At 33.4% G+C, this 17,641-nt stretch overlaps 1 protein-coding gene across 1 annotated transcript in view; it reads left to right on the top strand.

Moving 5' to 3' along the window:
* Window positions 1-17,641, top strand: part of COL4A5 (collagen type IV alpha 5 chain) — a 196,253-nt gene that overhangs the window by 137,328 nt on the left and 41,284 nt on the right. The window contains exons 30-36 of the mRNA XM_010946101.3: window positions 4,969-5,082; window positions 10,280-10,447; window positions 11,321-11,410; window positions 11,959-12,108; window positions 13,494-13,592; window positions 14,956-15,045; window positions 15,485-15,624. Of these exons, the coding sequence (XP_010944403.2) occupies window positions 4,969-5,082; window positions 10,280-10,447; window positions 11,321-11,410; window positions 11,959-12,108; window positions 13,494-13,592; window positions 14,956-15,045; window positions 15,485-15,624 (851 nt within the window). The remainder of the gene's footprint in view (window positions 1-4,968; window positions 5,083-10,279; window positions 10,448-11,320; window positions 11,411-11,958; window positions 12,109-13,493; window positions 13,593-14,955; window positions 15,046-15,484; window positions 15,625-17,641) is intronic.

Genomic DNA, 17,641 nt, shown 5'->3' with positions numbered 1-17,641 from the left:
ATTGTTCTCTACTATAAAAAAAATCTAGGTGGCATCACTACGATACCAGTTATCTCAATAGGGTACTTTTATGAATTCATATCACTAATGTTTTGGACCAATAAACCACAGTCAAAATTTAGCAATCAGATCACAGTAAAAGTTCACCCAACCATATGCACTTATACCAGTGGCTGGGTATGAGAACTTTGTAACTAAAGTGTAAGAGAGATTGATAAAACATTTTCAAGGCAACATAGTGACCAATAAGGAATTAAGAAGGCTAATATCCATCAGGAAACCACTAATATGAGGAAGGAAATGTGCTTAAGATTGAACATTAGAATCATTAAACAAAAAAGAAAAAAAAGGATGATTTTAGAAGCATTTAATTTACCTCATATGTTACTTTTGTTCAGGGCCTTCATCTAAAGTACCGTGGGGAGGCTTCATGTAGGAGGTGACATTTGAACTGAATCTTCAGGGAAGGATGTTCCAGGTAGCAGAAATAATGTGAAAAAGTATCATTGTGACAAATAGAATGGTGTGTTTACAAATATTGAAAGAAATAACAAATAAAATATAATTTGCAAAAAATCAATGTCATATCTATAAATTAATAAAATGAAATGTGCCTAATGTATTTGTGGAAAAATTAGAACACTTATTAACAATTTGAAAAACGGTAGAATTAATTAGTTGATAAATCATATGTGTAGATGGGAAGACTCAATGATGTCAACTCTCCCCAGATTTGTCTGTGTATATAATGCATTTTCAATGAAAATTCAAGTACGAATTTTTTTTGGACTTGATATAACTGATTCTGACACTTAATATTTAGCAAACATACTAGAACATATTACAAAATCATGGTAATTATACTTTGTGAACCAGTGCTGGAACAGACAAGTAGACCAACATGGTAGAAAGAGTTCAGAAACATTCTCATATATATACATAAATCTGGTATTTCACAGAAATACCATCATTAACCAGGAGGGAAAGAATAGATTCTTTAAAAATGGCATTGAGTAAATGGTCACAACTAAATGAATCTCCAATGCAAAATATATTTTTAAAAAGGAATTAAAATAATAAACATGAAAATAAAAAATTTAAATATTATGAGGAAATGTGGAAAACAGGGAAAAGTAGGTTTTTTTGACACCAACTTTGATAGTTCTCTTTAATAAAGATTTAATAAAAGTACAAAATTATAAATACAAAATTAGGATATTGTAATGCCCAACATCAGGTTGTCTTCAGTCCAGCTAGACTTTTCATCAACTACCATGGGCCATACTTGGCACTGGCTTCATTTAGAAGAATGCAAGGATAGGATGTACAGTATTCCAGCAGAGCAGTGTCAGGATTTTCTCTTCAGCATAACTCTTCAACATTGACAGTTATAGAACATTATACACAACAAGAGCCAAAAACATAGTCTTTTCAAGTGCACATGGAACATTCACCATGATACATCATAATCTGGGCCCTAAAAAATTTTGGCTAATTAAATAGTATTGAAATCACACAGCAGATTCTCTTACCGTAACAGATTTAACAAGAAATCAGTATAGGAAGCTATCTGGGAAAATTCTGACATACATGAAAAATAACCAAAACACTTCTAAATAACTCATGGATCAAAGGGGAAATCACCAGGAAAGCTAGAAAGTGTTTTGAAGTAAACAAAAATGAAAATAAAACATATCAAAATGTATAGGCTGCAGATATAGAAGCAATTGGAAGAAAAATCATATGTGAAAAGCTATTATTAGAAAAAAGAACAATCTCAAATAAATTATCTAACTTTTTACCTTAAGAAATTAGACAAGGAAAGTGAAGTAAAAAGAAGGCAATCAAAAGATAGAGCAAAATATCAATAAGAACAGATATTAATGACATTGAAAACTGACAAACAATAGAAAATCCTCTGAGACCAAATTAGTTTCTTTGAAAAGATCAACAAATTGGATACACCTCTAGCCAGGCCAACCAGGAAAAAAGGGAAGAGACACATATTATCAATATTAGGAATAAAAGAGGGGATCATCATTACAGATCCTACAGGTATTGAAACACTAATAGGTGAGTATGGAGAAACAACTGTATGACCATAAATCTGACAACTTAGATGAAATGGATGAATTTCCTAATAGATACAAACTATTGAAACTAACTGAAGAAGAAATAGATAATCCAGATATTTATTAAAGAAACTGATTTTGTAGTTAAAATCTTATAAACAAAGAAAACTACAGGTCCAGATGGCATCACTGGTAAATTCTAACAAACATTTAAAGAAGCAATAACACCAGTTCCACACAGTCTCTTCCCCAAAATAGAAGATTCCAACTATTGTAAGAGGCCAGCATTACCCTGATGTCAAAACCAGGCAAAGACATAAGAAAACTACAGACCAGTATCTCTCGTGAACATAGATGTAAAAATACTCAAAAAAAAAATAGCAAATGAATTTCAGCAATATATAAAAAAGTTTATTTTCAGAATACAAGGCTGATTTGAAATCCAATGTAATTTGCTATATCAGCAGTCTGAAGAAGAAAAACTAGATTATCATCTCAGTAGATGTTGAAAATTATTTGCCAAAATTCAACATTCATTCTGAAAAAATACTCCCAGGAAATTAAAAATAAAAGGAAACTTCCTTAGCTTAATAAAGGACATTTACAAAAACTTGATTGATTATATTTAGTGCTGAAAGACTGATTTTCTTGAAAGATATGAAACAACACAAAGATGTCCTTTCTTACCACTCCTTTCCATTACTGTCCTGGAAGTCCTATAAGGCAATGAAGGTGCTGTAAGGCAAGAAAAAGAAGAGGCGTACAGAATGGAAAGGCAGAAATAAAATTGTTGTAATTCATATATAACATGATTTTTTACGTAGAAAAATAATTTGAAAAAGGAGTACAGAGTTGAACGATTCATAGTATTTAATTTCAAAACTCAATATAAAGACGCAGTAATTAAGATAGTGTCGTATATGTGAAATTATAGACACATAGATTAATGGAACATAACAGGGAGTCCAAAAAAGAGACCTGCACAATCTGATTTTTTACAAAGTTGCAAGGGCAATTTCAATTAAAAAAAATAATCTTTTAACAAATAGTGCCAAATTAACTGGGCATCCATATGTAAAACAAAACAGAAAGATGATCCTTGGTCCATACTTCATACATACCTTGTACAAAAAAAACACCGAAAGTGATAAAAATTTTAGAACAGAGGCAGGCAAAGATTTTCTATAAAGGGCCAGGTAGTAAATATTTTAGTCTTTGAGGGCCACCTGTGGTTTCTGTCACATGATCTTTTTTTCTATCTCTCTCTTTTACAACCTTTAAAAATATAGATACCGTTCTTAGCTCACAGGCAATTAAAAAACCAGCCAACAGGTCAAATTTAGCCCACAGGGAGTATTGTATTGTCCCTTTTTTTAGACAAAAGCATAAGAGGAAATCTCTGTGATCCATAGGGAAGAGTTGTTAGATACAACACCAAAGGAACAATCCATAAAAGAATAACATTGTTTTATATCATTTATCTGACAAAGGACTTCTAACCAGAATATATAAACTCTCAAAAGTTAATAATAAATAAACAAATTTAAAGAATATAATTGGAAATATGGACAAAAGTTTTAAACAGATTTTTCACCAAAGCAGATGTCTGAATGGCTGATAAGCAGGTATAAAGATTCTTAATTAGTCACCTAGGAAATGCAAGTTAAAACTGCAACGAGATATCACTTCCTATCCTATCAGAATAGACTTCAAAACAGAAGGAAAAGTGACAATACTAAGTGCTGCCAAGGATGCAGAGTAACTAGAACTTTCACACATTGCTAGTTAGAATGCAAAATGGTACAGCCACTTTGAAAAACAGTTTGAAAATTTCACATATAGTTAAACATACTGTTACCACGTGACTCAGCAATCCCACTCCTTGTTATTTATCCAAGAAAAATGTGAATCTCCACACAAAAACCTATAAATCAGTGTTTATAACAGCTTTATTCATAATCACCAAGAATTGGAAAAGGCTGGAATGTCCTTCAACTGGTAAATATATGAACAAATTGTAGCATATTCACATAATGGAATGCTATCCAGCAATAAAAAGTAACAAGCTATTGATAAATGCAACAACATGGGTGAATCTCAATGCATTATGTTAAGACAAAGAAGACATACTCAAAAGGCTATATAATGTATGATCGGATATTTAAAACATGTTGGAAAGAAAATTATGAGACATAAAGTAGATCAGTGGTTGCCAGGGAACTGAGGTGTAGGGAGGAGTTGACTACAACCAGGCACAGGGAGACTTTTGGATTGATGGAACTGTAACTGTATCTTCTATATATGTTGATTTTGGTTGTGATTATATGACTATATATGTTTGTCAAAATACATCAAAGTGTACATTAAAAAGAGTGAATTTTAGTTTATATAAAATTTTAAAAGGTGTGAGGGACAGACAAAAGATACAGAGATAGACAGTAAGATTTCTAAGGTCAAAGATGTTTTACTGATGATAGGAGAGGCCTGAGCATGTTTATGTGCCATGGGCCCAGGTTAGTTGATAGAAAGATGTTTAAGATTATTTACACTAAGAAAAGATAATTTGAAATACTTTTAAAATTTATAAATAGATACTTGCCCAAGATAAGTTGCAAGTAAAAGAAATGTATGGTTTTTAATCTTTTGTAAAATTCTGTGAGGTTGATTTAAGTACTAAAGTTGAGTGCTCAGCATAAGTTAAATTACAAGTCTAACTTTAATGGATTCTCTATCATCTGCTCTGAGTAGTTGTGCATGCTTTTCTTCTTCAGTGAATAGATAACTTTTTAAGATCTCTGATTAATGTAATGTACCTTTCCACTTGGGTATTTTGGTTCCTAAGGACTAGTGACTCAGCTGTTGTTTTTAATATCTAAACTATATTTATTTCTTGAAGGTGACATTGGACCAAGTGGACAACCTGGGCCAATGGGACCTCCTGGGCTGCCAGGAACAGGTGTTCAGGGACCACCAGGGCCACCAGGGATTCCTGGACCAATAGGCCAACCTGGTAAGACTGGAGTAAATGTGCATTTTCTAGCACTCATTAGGTGGAGTTTGGTTAGCTCCTCAATAGAGTATAACCTATTTAACAGTCTTCCAGAAAGCAGATTTGAGAGGTAACATGTCTACTTGTATAATTATATAAAAGTGAAAGAGTACAGGTCACAGCATAAGAGCTCCTTAATCCCTGATATTTGTCCTGCCTCATCATTTAAAATGTATCTGTTAACAATAATGCTGTTTAACAATTGCAGTATGTTGCCATGGCTTATAATCATAGAGCTAGTCATAGCCTGGGAATCCTAGAACTAAGAACTTGTAGTGCCAATCATTTCAGACCTGAGTAGCTAGATGGCGTTAATATACCCTTGTCTCTGGAACCTCTTAACAGTGCTTAGAACATGAGAACTAGGATTAAAAAAATTCTGTTAAAAATATTTTACGTATTCTCATTTTTTAAATAAAACAAGTGAATTGAGTTGAATTTTATCCTCTTTTGTCCCTAAATCAGCAATTACTTTTCAACTCATAAGCTCTAAGGTTTTTTAATATGAATACTCAAAAAAGTTTTGTCAGCTTGTAACCTAATAGAGAATCATGTGGTTCCTCCACATTTGTGTGAGAGCTTACTCAAGTTTGTGGATTCTGAGCCATCTGGTAATGTGAATTCTTTTAATCTTAATCTAGGCAGGCATAGTAAGGGCCACGCTTGGGCCAACATTATGTTATTGTAAAGCACTGTAATAATTTATAATGTTACAACAAATATGAAACATTTAATCATTCCTTAATTCACATTTAGTTTATCACATGACTTAAACACGATGTTCAGATGTATATACATTGTCTTTGAAACAACTGAATATATTTTCTGACCTTAAATGCCAAAAAGTATTTTGTTAGTTATGCTAAAAAATCTAGAAACACTGGTTAACAATGTATAAAAAAAGCCTGAAATGTAAAGGTTACTTTTTGCTTATGTCTGTTTTAAAGTTATTTTATGGCACATTGTACCTTTTTAAATGGCCCATAACATGTCACTACTGATTTAAAAATAAGAAAACTTACAGTGTTGCTTTGAACCAGCTTGTTAAAAAGTAGCTGCTTCAACATTCATGAGAAAACCATCTGTCCAGCTAGTGTGGCAAAGGGATGTTGAGAAAAAACAATTAATTTTTAGATATGGGAATTATAGCTTTGGCCTGCTGTTCCACAAAGGGGCTGAAATGAATTTATCATTTCTGTTGTGTTGTTATCTCTTTTATTTCCCAAAATTGCAGAAGGTTTTGGAAGCATTTTGAATTCTTAAATCACAACTGAGCAAGAATAGAAAGAGACCACTGTTAATACCAATCTGAGCAAGATAAAAATGCATTTATTTGTACTTTTATGCTTTTTCAAATTTAACTAATACTATACAATGTTTCATTTATATAATGTTCTCTCTCTTTCTAACTGATGGATATATAGCTAAATTTATAAAGTCTACATAGGATGGACAGGGGTAAAGTAATAGTGCTGAATTTAATCTCATCTCTTTTTTCTTTAAATATATACTTTGCCATAGAATTCGACATCTTAACTTGAATTTGGTTCAACAAGCAAATGAAGTTAACAGCAATTGGCATGAAAATGTATTGAATACATTCTTATTAATATAAAAATGTTCTCATATCACAATTTTTTTTACCATAGGACTGACCACATTTTATATTTGATAATAACAACATATACTCACTTTTAAAGTAAATTTTTATGTATGTCACTAAAGCAAAATATTATCTTAGCCCATTTCAAAAATACCATTTATGTTTATACATCTCAATAACCAGATGATCAGCAAGGCTACTACTAATATCTTGATACACCTGACTTATGGTGTGTAGTTGAAATTCTAACTACCAATTTTTTATAAGAAGAAGCTTATTTAATATACTTGCTGTGTTTCATTTTGCGATAGAAAACTTAATGCAAAGCGTTCTATGTTGTCACCTCTTCAGTGTGAAATGTTCACAGTTTGCTGTTTTTCTGCTATTATTTAATTAAGCTTTACTGTTTATCATTCCCTTTTCCAAAGCAGGCTGTACAGTTTAATGCATGCTTGTAAGTTAAAGACCTGTTGATTATCAGTTCCTCATTTGACAGCAGGGAAATAAAAGTAAGAAATGCCAAGGTACAAGAAGCAAAATGCTTTTCATCCCATGCCTTAGTGACCCAGGCAGAAATGGAAGTTGTTGATTCTTGTTATTTGGTCTGGTCATTAGCTAGAAGATCACTGCTTCAGTGAATCTTTTAGAGGTCAGTTAAATATACTCAATTCCATGTCCAAAGATATACTATAGCCTGAGCCAAATGTGCTGTTAACATTTGCCTGATCTCAGGAACATGTGCATGGCTGAATCAGCTCAAGCTTATCACCACTAATGTGAATCAAAGACATAAGGAATTAGTCATGTTATTTTCATAAATGAAGAAGAGTACATTGTAGTTTTCTAACTTTTTAGCTATTAAACCCTTGGGCAGGGTGTGTGTGTGTGTGTGTGTGTGTGTGTGTGTGTGTGTGTGTTAAGTTTTCACAGATAATGCATGTTTTTCAAATTTGAAATTTTCTGCTTTTTTCCATTAGCTGGTTCCCTTTGGCTGCCAATAAATTTAAAGCACTTACACCTCTAATGCACTTAACCTCTATAGATATATCCATATAATTCCTGTTATTGTATAAGGAGATTCAGCAGAACTTTTGAATTTAGACTGCCTTTCTTCATCCTGGATCTATGCCGTGAAAAGTACAGCATAATCTCTGTTACTAGTACTACTAATAACAATGAAGAAAGAAATATTTGCCTAGTACCTGTAGGTTGCTTAATCATAGTTATCAACTAATAATTATTGAGTTATCTGCTCCTAAACCTGTTATAGTATAAACTCAAGATAATTATTAAATTCTAACTAACCTTTAAGAGTTTACATCCTGAAGTGATTATTCAAAGCAATATAAAGATCAGAGATAAACAAGAGTATAAAGCTGATCTCCATCAAAGAGTATTACTTTTTGTGAATGTAAATGTTTTATTGTATCTCTGTTGGCAAACACATTTCTTTACAGTATATGTTATATGAGCATCTAAGCAAATGCCTAAAATAAGTTTCTTTACTCATTACTAATATATGATAGTAGTGAATCAATATCTAATAACTTCTATTTGTAGACTTTTTTGTTCTAATCTTTACATGTTAGTTTTGTTTCCTAACCTAATGAATCTTTTTGCAACTTGCTTCTGCTTGGGTGGCTCATCTTGCTGCTGAACTGTAACTTCCTGCCTCTTGAACTTCAGGTCTCCCAGGTACTGTAGTTCTTTCTCAAAAGCCATATCTTTTTTCTTTTTTTAATATTGAGAATGTATTATACTTAGAGCAAATAGTAGAAGGAAATCATCCAAATAGAATCATCTTAAAAAATGCAAGAGATATTACATGAAAATAGTTCTGAGAAACTATAAATAGGATTTTTTCCTTTGTTTTATTATTTTTTGAGCTTTATTGAAGTATAACTGACAATTAGAATTGTAATATATTTCAAGGGTACACTGTGATGATGCTATACATATACATTGTGAAAGGATATCCACAATTGAGTTAACACATCCATCACCTCACATATTTATCTCTTTTTGTATGTGAAAACCCTTGAGTTCTACTCTAATAGCAAACCAATTATGTTATACAGTATTATCTATGATAATCACCATGTTATATGTTATATCCTGAAACTTTATTCATCTTTTTTTCCCCAAAAGCCACATCTTAAAGCTTTACACATGGAAAACAAATAAGATTTCTCCAGATTGAACTCTTTGGTTTCTTTTCATATCTTGTACAGCTGACCTCTTAGAGGATATTTCAAAGGACAAATTAGTTATCTTGAAAACTCAGCTATTAAAAAACTACTTGGACTGAATATAACAATAGGTAGTGATCCATATAGAGCTATAATAGTACTCATTATTAGGTATCTCATCATACTTCATAAATATAATAATATAAAATCTCTCTCCCCTTTTTATAGTATTTTACTATGAAATGACAGCATTGGAACCATCACTACTGTACCAACTAAATGGAATTCTCTAATCTTTAAAGTGAATTTTATCAGTTTAAGGACATGCTAATATATGCTATCAAACAAATCTTAAAATACCAGCATCTTGCTCTCTTATAAAAATAATAGCCTGTGAATCTTCAACAATAAAACTAGGTCTTATTGTTGAAGGGATGCTTAGAATAGTCACCTGTTTCATCCCTTAACTTCCAGTCAGTTAAAGTGTATCCCTATTTAACAAATGAGAACCAACAACATTGAGTGACTCACTAAGTCACGTAGCTGGTAAGTATTGGAGTGGGAACTTGCGCCATGTTTGTAATATAATTCTTTTCACTAAGCCTTCTGTTTTAACCACCTGATTTTTGGAGTATTGCAGTCTTATAAAAATTTAATAAGGCTAAATATTTTTGCAATGTCATACTTTTTTCTATAAAATCCTGGCTGGATTATTGACAAACAAAAGTTAACAACAAAAGCTAATGGTAATATATTTTTAAAACAACATGTAAAACAAAGCAAAAATAAAGTCAAAAGGGCCCATGTAATTGACTTATTCAGTAATTACTCTTCTATGGATCATAGAAATATATCCCAGTAATTCATCATACCTTTTAGCAAATCCAAGTGGGGTCAATGGACTAATGTTGAATCACAAACTGTTTTTTATCACTCTGCATTGAAATTAGAAGAAATTGAGAGTAAGCAGTTAGAAACTTTTAAAGCAATTTCACAGTGTAATTTGTTAAATATAATAACCAAAAGGTAAGATTGTATTTTGTATGTCTTCAGTTTTTTATTTTAGTTTTCTAGTAATTTTTATTGTATTTTATAATAAAAAAAATAGTCCGTGATGGACCAGGGATTAAGAAAAGATTGGTCTTTCACCTGAAATAATTTCAGAAGCACTTTCTTAGAGAAATATGCTTAAAAATCCTAGCATTTTTATTGTTAGATTGTTTTGTGTACATGATGCCAAGAGTATCTCTAACTCACTGTTGGGTTTGTTATATATAATATTCTATCACTTGTTTGCTAGAAAAATAAACAGATTCATCTCTTAAAACTGCTTCAATACTTGTTAATAATGATTTGTATTAACTAGGCTTGCATGGAATACCAGGAGAGAAGGGGGATCCAGGGCCTCCTGGATTTGATGTTCCAGGACCTCCTGGTGAGAGAGGCAGTCCAGGGATCCCTGGAGCACCAGGTCCTATGGGACCTCCAGGACCACCAGGGCTCCCAGGAAAAGCAGGTGCCTCTGGCTTTCCAGGTAATTTGTTTCGTCTTTTCTGGTTTCGGATTCAGGAAATTAAAACTAGTATGACTGGTACATTATTCTCTTGTACTTTTCTGTATTGACACTATCCTTTAAGTAAAAAATGTCAAATGTCTTTGATTGCAAGAAACCCATTTTGCTATTTGCATTATACTTTTTCTCTTTGAGAGTTCTGGTTATATATTTGTGTGTAACAAATGACCTCAAAATTTAAATCAACCTTTTTATTTTGCTCAAGAATTTAAGGGTCAGGAATTAGGGGATGGCTTTACAGGGTCGTTTATCTCTGATCCACATGGCACCAGCTGGAGTGGTTGTGGGTGAAGGATCTACTTCCAACATAGCACTTCTTTGACACCTGACTGTTCCTTGGGCCTCTTCACATGGTATCTCATTATCCATAGTGCCTCTTCACATGGCTTTGGCTACTCACATTATGGTAGTGTCAGGGTAGTGGTTCTCCTTCCAGGGCAGCTGGCTTCCAAAAGAGAGAATCCCCCAAACCAAAAGTGAGTGTTCCAAGAGCCAAAGGTGGAGGCTGCAAGACTTCTTATGATCTAGCCTTGGGGATCATACAGTGTTACTTAGTCAAGGCTGAGGCATGGAGTCCTCCTGGATTCAAGGGGAGAAGACTACACAAGGCTTTGTGAACTGGGAAGTGTGGTTCATTTGGGGGTCATCTTTAGAGATTAACTACCACAGGGAAATAGGCAATAGTGGTCACTAAGGTTACAGTAGTTGGAAAGGGCTAAAACGTAGTGCCTTCCCTCCAACTCTCAATAGTTTTCCAGTTGACATCTTAAAACTTATCTTTTATCTTCCCAAGATCAAGGAAAGGTAAAAGTTACTTATTGATATTCTTCAAAGGTACCAAAGGTGAAATGGGTGTGATGGGACCTCCAGGACCACCAGGACCTTTGGGAATTCCTGGCAGGAGTGGTATTCCTGGTCTCAAAGGTAATATTCAGGGTTTGCTGGCAGATGCATGAAAGAGAGAAAATTAAATATTGCTTTATGTCAATACAAAATATTTTCATTTGACTGCTTTAAAATGAGCAACACTTGTACGGGAACCATACCAGAGTAAAGGTGAAATAAATAAATAAATTAATTAATTTTTAAAAATGAGCAACACTTACTTGTATTTTGTTTCTGTGCAACATGACATTTAAGTAGGTTCTGTTTTCAGTTTGGTGGCATGCTTAGTTTGAATACCATGAAACATGGTAAATGCTTAGCTCAAAATAACAAAATATTGGGATCAGATTTTGATTTTTTCCAGTTAATTATATTTGTCAAAGAATCCCAGAAGAAACAGTGATTATTATTTGAGTGTAAAAGTGTGTGTGAATTCAAGTTATTCGTAGAAAGTAAATATGGTGCACAAGTGTTTTTGATGGTCAGTGGCCTACCCAACTATGTAACATATGAATAATCTTTATACGCGTTAATCCTGGCTGGATGAATCTGATCTGCTGTGTCTTTCCCCCACATGTTGGTTTTAGGTGATGATGGTTTGCAGGGTCAACCAGGACTTCCTGGCCCTGCAGGAGAAAAAGGTAGTAAAGGAGAACCTGGCCTTCCAGGTCCTCCTGGACCAATGGATCCAGATCTGCTGGGCTCAAAGGGAGAGAAAGGGGACCCTGGCCTACCAGGTGAGTGAATGCATTATTTATAAATGAATTTCCCAGTATATGTGAAGTTTAATTTTTAATAGCATGAAAAGTGACTTGTAATCCAGGATTCACCAACAAGGGGCACATTTAATTCAGGTACATCAAGTTTTAGTAATTAATTTTCACTGATTTGTACTGTTTCACTGGTCAACTTCTCTTTGAGTAGTTTCTTTGTTGTTGTTTACCTGTCACAAACGATGAGATTTTAAAATAGTCACTTTCAGACCTTCCAGAAAGTAGTATAGGATGTGGTCAAGAGAAAAAGAATATATAGCCAGAATTATTTGGAAAACATTTCTGTGTTTGGGAAATTTGCTGGTCCTTTAAACTCTTTTCCTCTTGAAACCAGATGGGGATGAGTGGTACATAATTGCCCTATAGTGTCTTAATATCCATATCATACATGGCTTTTAAGTACAGTTCCTTGTTATTCTACCTTATATAGTCTATTAGACTATAAACAGTCAAGCTCAGTCCTGGGAGAAGTCACTGAAAGTAGGTCTAGGGAACAACTGTGTTGTAGTTATTTTATTAGAAACAAATAAGATATGAAATATAACATTGATTTTTAAAATAAAAAGTTCTTTTTTAAAAAAGAAGTATAACATATTCATAACAAAACTTCAGAAAATATGAATAAGCACAAATCAGCAAATAAAGCACTTAGAATCCAATCTATACAGAATAGCTTTTTAAACAACATAGAAATTTAAAACTAGCTATGTTTATTTGCAGATTGTAGTAAAGTTTGTGGCTCCCTTTGTGTTATAACCATTACTGTTGTAAGCCCATGTGTGTAGGTGTGTATACACAGATGTTATGTTTCCCTGTGAGCAGGACTTGGTGGGATTTCTCCTCAAAAAAAAAAAAAGTTTTAAGACATTACTGCAGTTTTGAAAGGTCATGAAAGAGGCAAGGCCACCTATTTTTTTTTTATTATTGTTAAAATGAGATATCTTTCTTGACTTACTTCTTGCGAGACTTCTCTTCTCTTTTCATTATGCCTTCTGCAAAATAGAGGCAGTAAAGTGTATTTGCCTCTAGTATAGGGTTATCAAAGATAGTTGTAGAATCTAAGAAATAGGTTGGAGATATTCTGCCCCAATTCCTTCATTTCACAGTGTAAGAAACTGAGACCCAAAAAGGAAAGTGACTTAATTATTGAGTGCTCTGAATTTCTTAATGGTAGCTAAATGGAAAGTGGGGGATTTCAGTGAGTAGAGTGCTATTGGTTCAGACTATATCAGAATATCACTGGTTCCTGTATTTCACTCATATTTCATTGGGTACCTTGCTTTGTCAAATTTATTTAATGGATTAATGATACCAGCTTAACTTGTCTTTCTTATACTCATCCTTGAAAGGTATTCCTGGAGTTTCAGGACCAAAAGGTTACCAGGGTTTGCCTGGTGACCCAGGGCAACCTGGCCTGAGTGGACAACCTGGATTACCAGGACCATCAGGTAAATATGATAGACTACGTGTAGCAGTTGGATGGCCAGTCCTGAACCCTGAAACAAAGTAATTATGCATTTATCATGTGTGATGGTATTTTAGATCTGGTCATGGCACAATGCTTGGGTAGCTGCTGAGACTGAGCTTTCCTTTAAGCAAAAATGTTGCCATTCAGGCCAAGTGTCAACAGACAAGATCTGTAGAATATTTTGCTTTGCTTAGTTTCTTCTTTTTGTGACAGCAGTGCGTACACAGAAACAAGTTCATCCAAGTAAGGTGCTGTGTTTTATTTATATACATTGCAACATATGTAAATAAGACAGTTATAGGAGCCTAAAGAATTCAACTTTTTCAGTTCTTTGTCTTCAGACTAGTCAGTCATTAAACCATGTAAGACAAATGGCTGCCAATTCTGTTTTTAAAACTAAGGATGAAAATTCCACAACCTACCTTGGTAATCTGTTATAGGATTAATCACTCTTACAGTCAATATGGTATTTTTCTTATTTCTAATAAAATTTTCTTGCTGCTTCTTAAGCCATTTTCTTTTAGTTGGGTCCCTAAGGAATAAAGAGCAGCTTGTCTCCATCTTAATAATAGCCCCTTAGATCAGTTATTCTGCTCTGGACTCTCTACTACATTACCTTGATGTAGTTGGAAAGAGAAATTCTCTCCTTTTCTATCCTTCACATATTCTGCATTATCTTCCCCAAGGTAGAAGTCAGTGTGAAAGAAAAAAATACAAGAAAATAATATTTAAGGCAACGTTGTGGTCCTTGGAGAGTAACTAGGTGACACAACAGAGCTCAAACAGCTAAGCTCTGGGAAGAATGTGTAAACACAACAGCCATGACTAATAGGAGTGAATAATCCAGTATCTCTCGATCAACCCTTATCTGTCTCTGGCCTACTGTACTGAGGGTATATCCTGACAGATTACCACTTTTCTCTTCCTGGTCTTGCATTGTCAGGCTCTACATGGGAAAGCCACTTCTGAATCTTTTTAAAAGAGTCTCATTATATTGGATTTATCTATGATAAATATAGTAAGGTACACATACAACAAGTAAGACTTCAGGTGATTGAGATTGTTTTAGGGCAAGAAACAAGGTATCCTGTTGAAATTTTGCATTTTTAAAATAATTTTTATTAGGAGACCTCTGTTACCATGATTATATTGTAATGTGTTCCTAAGGAGATTTCTTAGGTAACTCTTGCCTGTTTTATGCTGATTTAGATCTGTGGAACTTAATATAGTAAGATCTGATCCATCCAATCCAATGCTTGCATTTTAATTACAACTCATTCCAGGAAACTAGGAAACCCCAATATTGCTGACTTGCCTTAATTTTACCAACTTGACTTTTCTAGGTCCCAAGGGTGACCCTGGTCTCCCTGGGAAGCCAGGACTTACAGGACCTCCTGGACTTAAAGGGAGCATAGGTGATATGGGTTTTCCAGGTGAGTGCTGAAAATCTCCCAAATATTTAGTTCCATTAATGGAAGATGGTTCACTATCTTTGTTATCAAGAAAGAGGCTAATGTTGATAAAATCAAATTGAGACAATATCTAAGGCAGTTATTGGGTAGAACTCTCTCATTGCACAAATATTTGAAGTGAGAATTAAAAGACAGAACTTTAGAAAGAATACACAGACTTATTTTTTTCTCCAGCTGTACCCTTTTTCACTTAAACTTCCTTAAAAAACAAGCTTTTATATAATCCTGGTTGTAAAGCTCATTATTATGTAAAATCAGAATCCTGGTTGTAAAGCTCATTATTATGTAAAATCAGAATTTGCAGAGTTCTTTTTAAAAATCTTTTTGCTTGCTCATATGTATCATATATATTCCACAAAGAATATTTTGTAAAATACTACATGTTACATGTTTTTAATAGGCCCCCAGGGTGCAAAAGGGTCTCCTGGACCTCCTGGAGTTCCTGGACAACCTGGCTCCCCGGGATTACCTGGACAAAAAGGAGGAAAAGGTGATCCTGGTATTTCAGGCATTGGTCTTCCAGGTCTTCCTGGCCCAAAGGTAATGCTACTCTAGGTACATGCCCAAGCAGATGAGATTTTTCTTTAATACTGTGCTCATTTCTAATTCGTCATTAAACAAACTATAGAATGACACGGTGTATTCTGGGCAAGAAATTGATTCCTTTTCTTTTATATTATAAGGAGATATGTTTTAGGGTTTGTAGCCAGTCCAAAAAAGGGGGAAAATCTTTCTGATTTCTTTATTTTCCCTCTGTCTTAACCTCTGAGTAAATTTCAGTAAACCAAAGGCATATTTCTACCCAGTTTTGCTATTCTTTTCCTTTTTGGTGATGGAGTTGTTCGTCTTTGTCCTAATATTTTTAACTAATTTGAAGAGATTTCTAAGCAAAGGAATTTATAAATTAATGAATGTGCAGCAGTATTCTTAACTGCGTATCTGAGGTACTTCTCTGAAAACAGTTTTACATATCCCTCTGTGCCCATAGTTAATGTGAAAACTTTGGTGGTGTTTCTCAAGCAACCAAATTTAGAACTTGTTTTAGAATCATTGAACTCACGAATATTTGACAACTGCTGAACTCCATGTAAAAGGTAATAATTCATATTGATTTGTTGAAGTATTTTATAACTAGCAGAGATGCATCCATTGTCTATTATGTATGTTGCAAATATTCTCTCCCAGTGAATTGTTTGTCTTATAGCATTGTTTAATCATTGAGTCACAACACAAACCCTTTGAGAGTATTAGAAAAGGAATTGTGTTGCTCAACTTCTGTGGAATTAGTGAAAATTTCTAATGAGATAAGAATTTAGTGAATAATATTTTAAGGATAATTTCTCTTTAATAGTATACGAAAAGACTATAGTTTGATCGCCCAATCAACTTATTGTAAGAAGTAATCAAGAGAAGTTTCTGCATATTATTTGCAGATTGACAGTGTAAAGTTTATTGAAATGAATCTTGATTTTTCTATTCTATTTTAATTTTATCAGTAAGACATGAATACATATTTTATTGAAAATAATAACACAGACATATCAAGGGTAAAAGTGAAAATCTCCTTTAAAACATGTGTTATTTATTCCATTCCCTTCCCCATAGAGATCCACTTTTAATAGTTGGTGTGTAAATTTGAATCCCTCGTGTATTTTTTTTCTCTCTCTCTTTCTCTCTTTATATCTATCTGTCTATCTACTGTTTATCTATCTCTCTGTATATGTGTATATACACACACAGAATTTTGAGTTTTCTATACATTGTGCACATGTAGTCATAGAATATATCTGCTCTGGACCTAGCAGTCATAACTTAGTAAATTTTAGCAAACTTTCTTTATTAGCCTATAAATATATGCCTCATTCTTTTTTACTTTCATAGTATTTTTTGTGTGGGTTAACCATAAATAATTTAACCTATTATGAATACTGAAGTTGTTTTTGTAATTTCATGATTACAAACATATGTTGCACTGAGTATTCTTATCTGTATCTTACATACATATCGTAAGATTATTTGGTAAATGTTGCCATAGAATAAATTCTGAGTAGAGTTGCTGGAACCCACCATATATATGCCTTCTTTCTCTCGCTCGCTCGCTCTTTTTTTTTCTTTTCTTTTTTTCTTTTTTTTTTTTTTGTGGGGGTAGGTAATTAGGTTTTTTTGTTTATTTGTAGAGGATACTGGGGATTGAACCCAGGACCTTGTGCATGCTAGGCATGCTCTCTACCACTGTGAGCTATTCTCTCCCCCACCCTATATGGCTTCTTAATATTGATAGTTACTGGCAAATTTTCCTAATTAAATAGCTCTACTCCCTGATACTCTCTTGATCAGTAAAATAAATTTTCTAGTTTTTCCTCATTTTATGAATATTGGGTATTATCAATCTTTCTAATTTTTTCAACCTAAGGATAAAAAATAGTGTATCATTGTTTAAATTTGAATTTTCCTGATTCAAAGTAAAGATATTATATGTATGTCTCTGCAAATTGTCTGTTCATACTCTTTGCCTCGTTTGTTAAGGGATTTGTTTATATCTTTCCAATTGATTTGT

This window comes from Camelus bactrianus, chromosome X (assembly GCF_048773025.1).
Source record: "Camelus bactrianus isolate YW-2024 breed Bactrian camel chromosome X, ASM4877302v1, whole genome shotgun sequence".
In the NCBI taxonomy this organism is placed as follows: Eukaryota; Metazoa; Chordata; class Mammalia; order Artiodactyla; family Camelidae; genus Camelus; species Camelus bactrianus.
The sequence above is the reverse complement of the archived record's forward strand: the minus strand, read 5'-3'. Positions and strand labels throughout refer to the sequence as shown.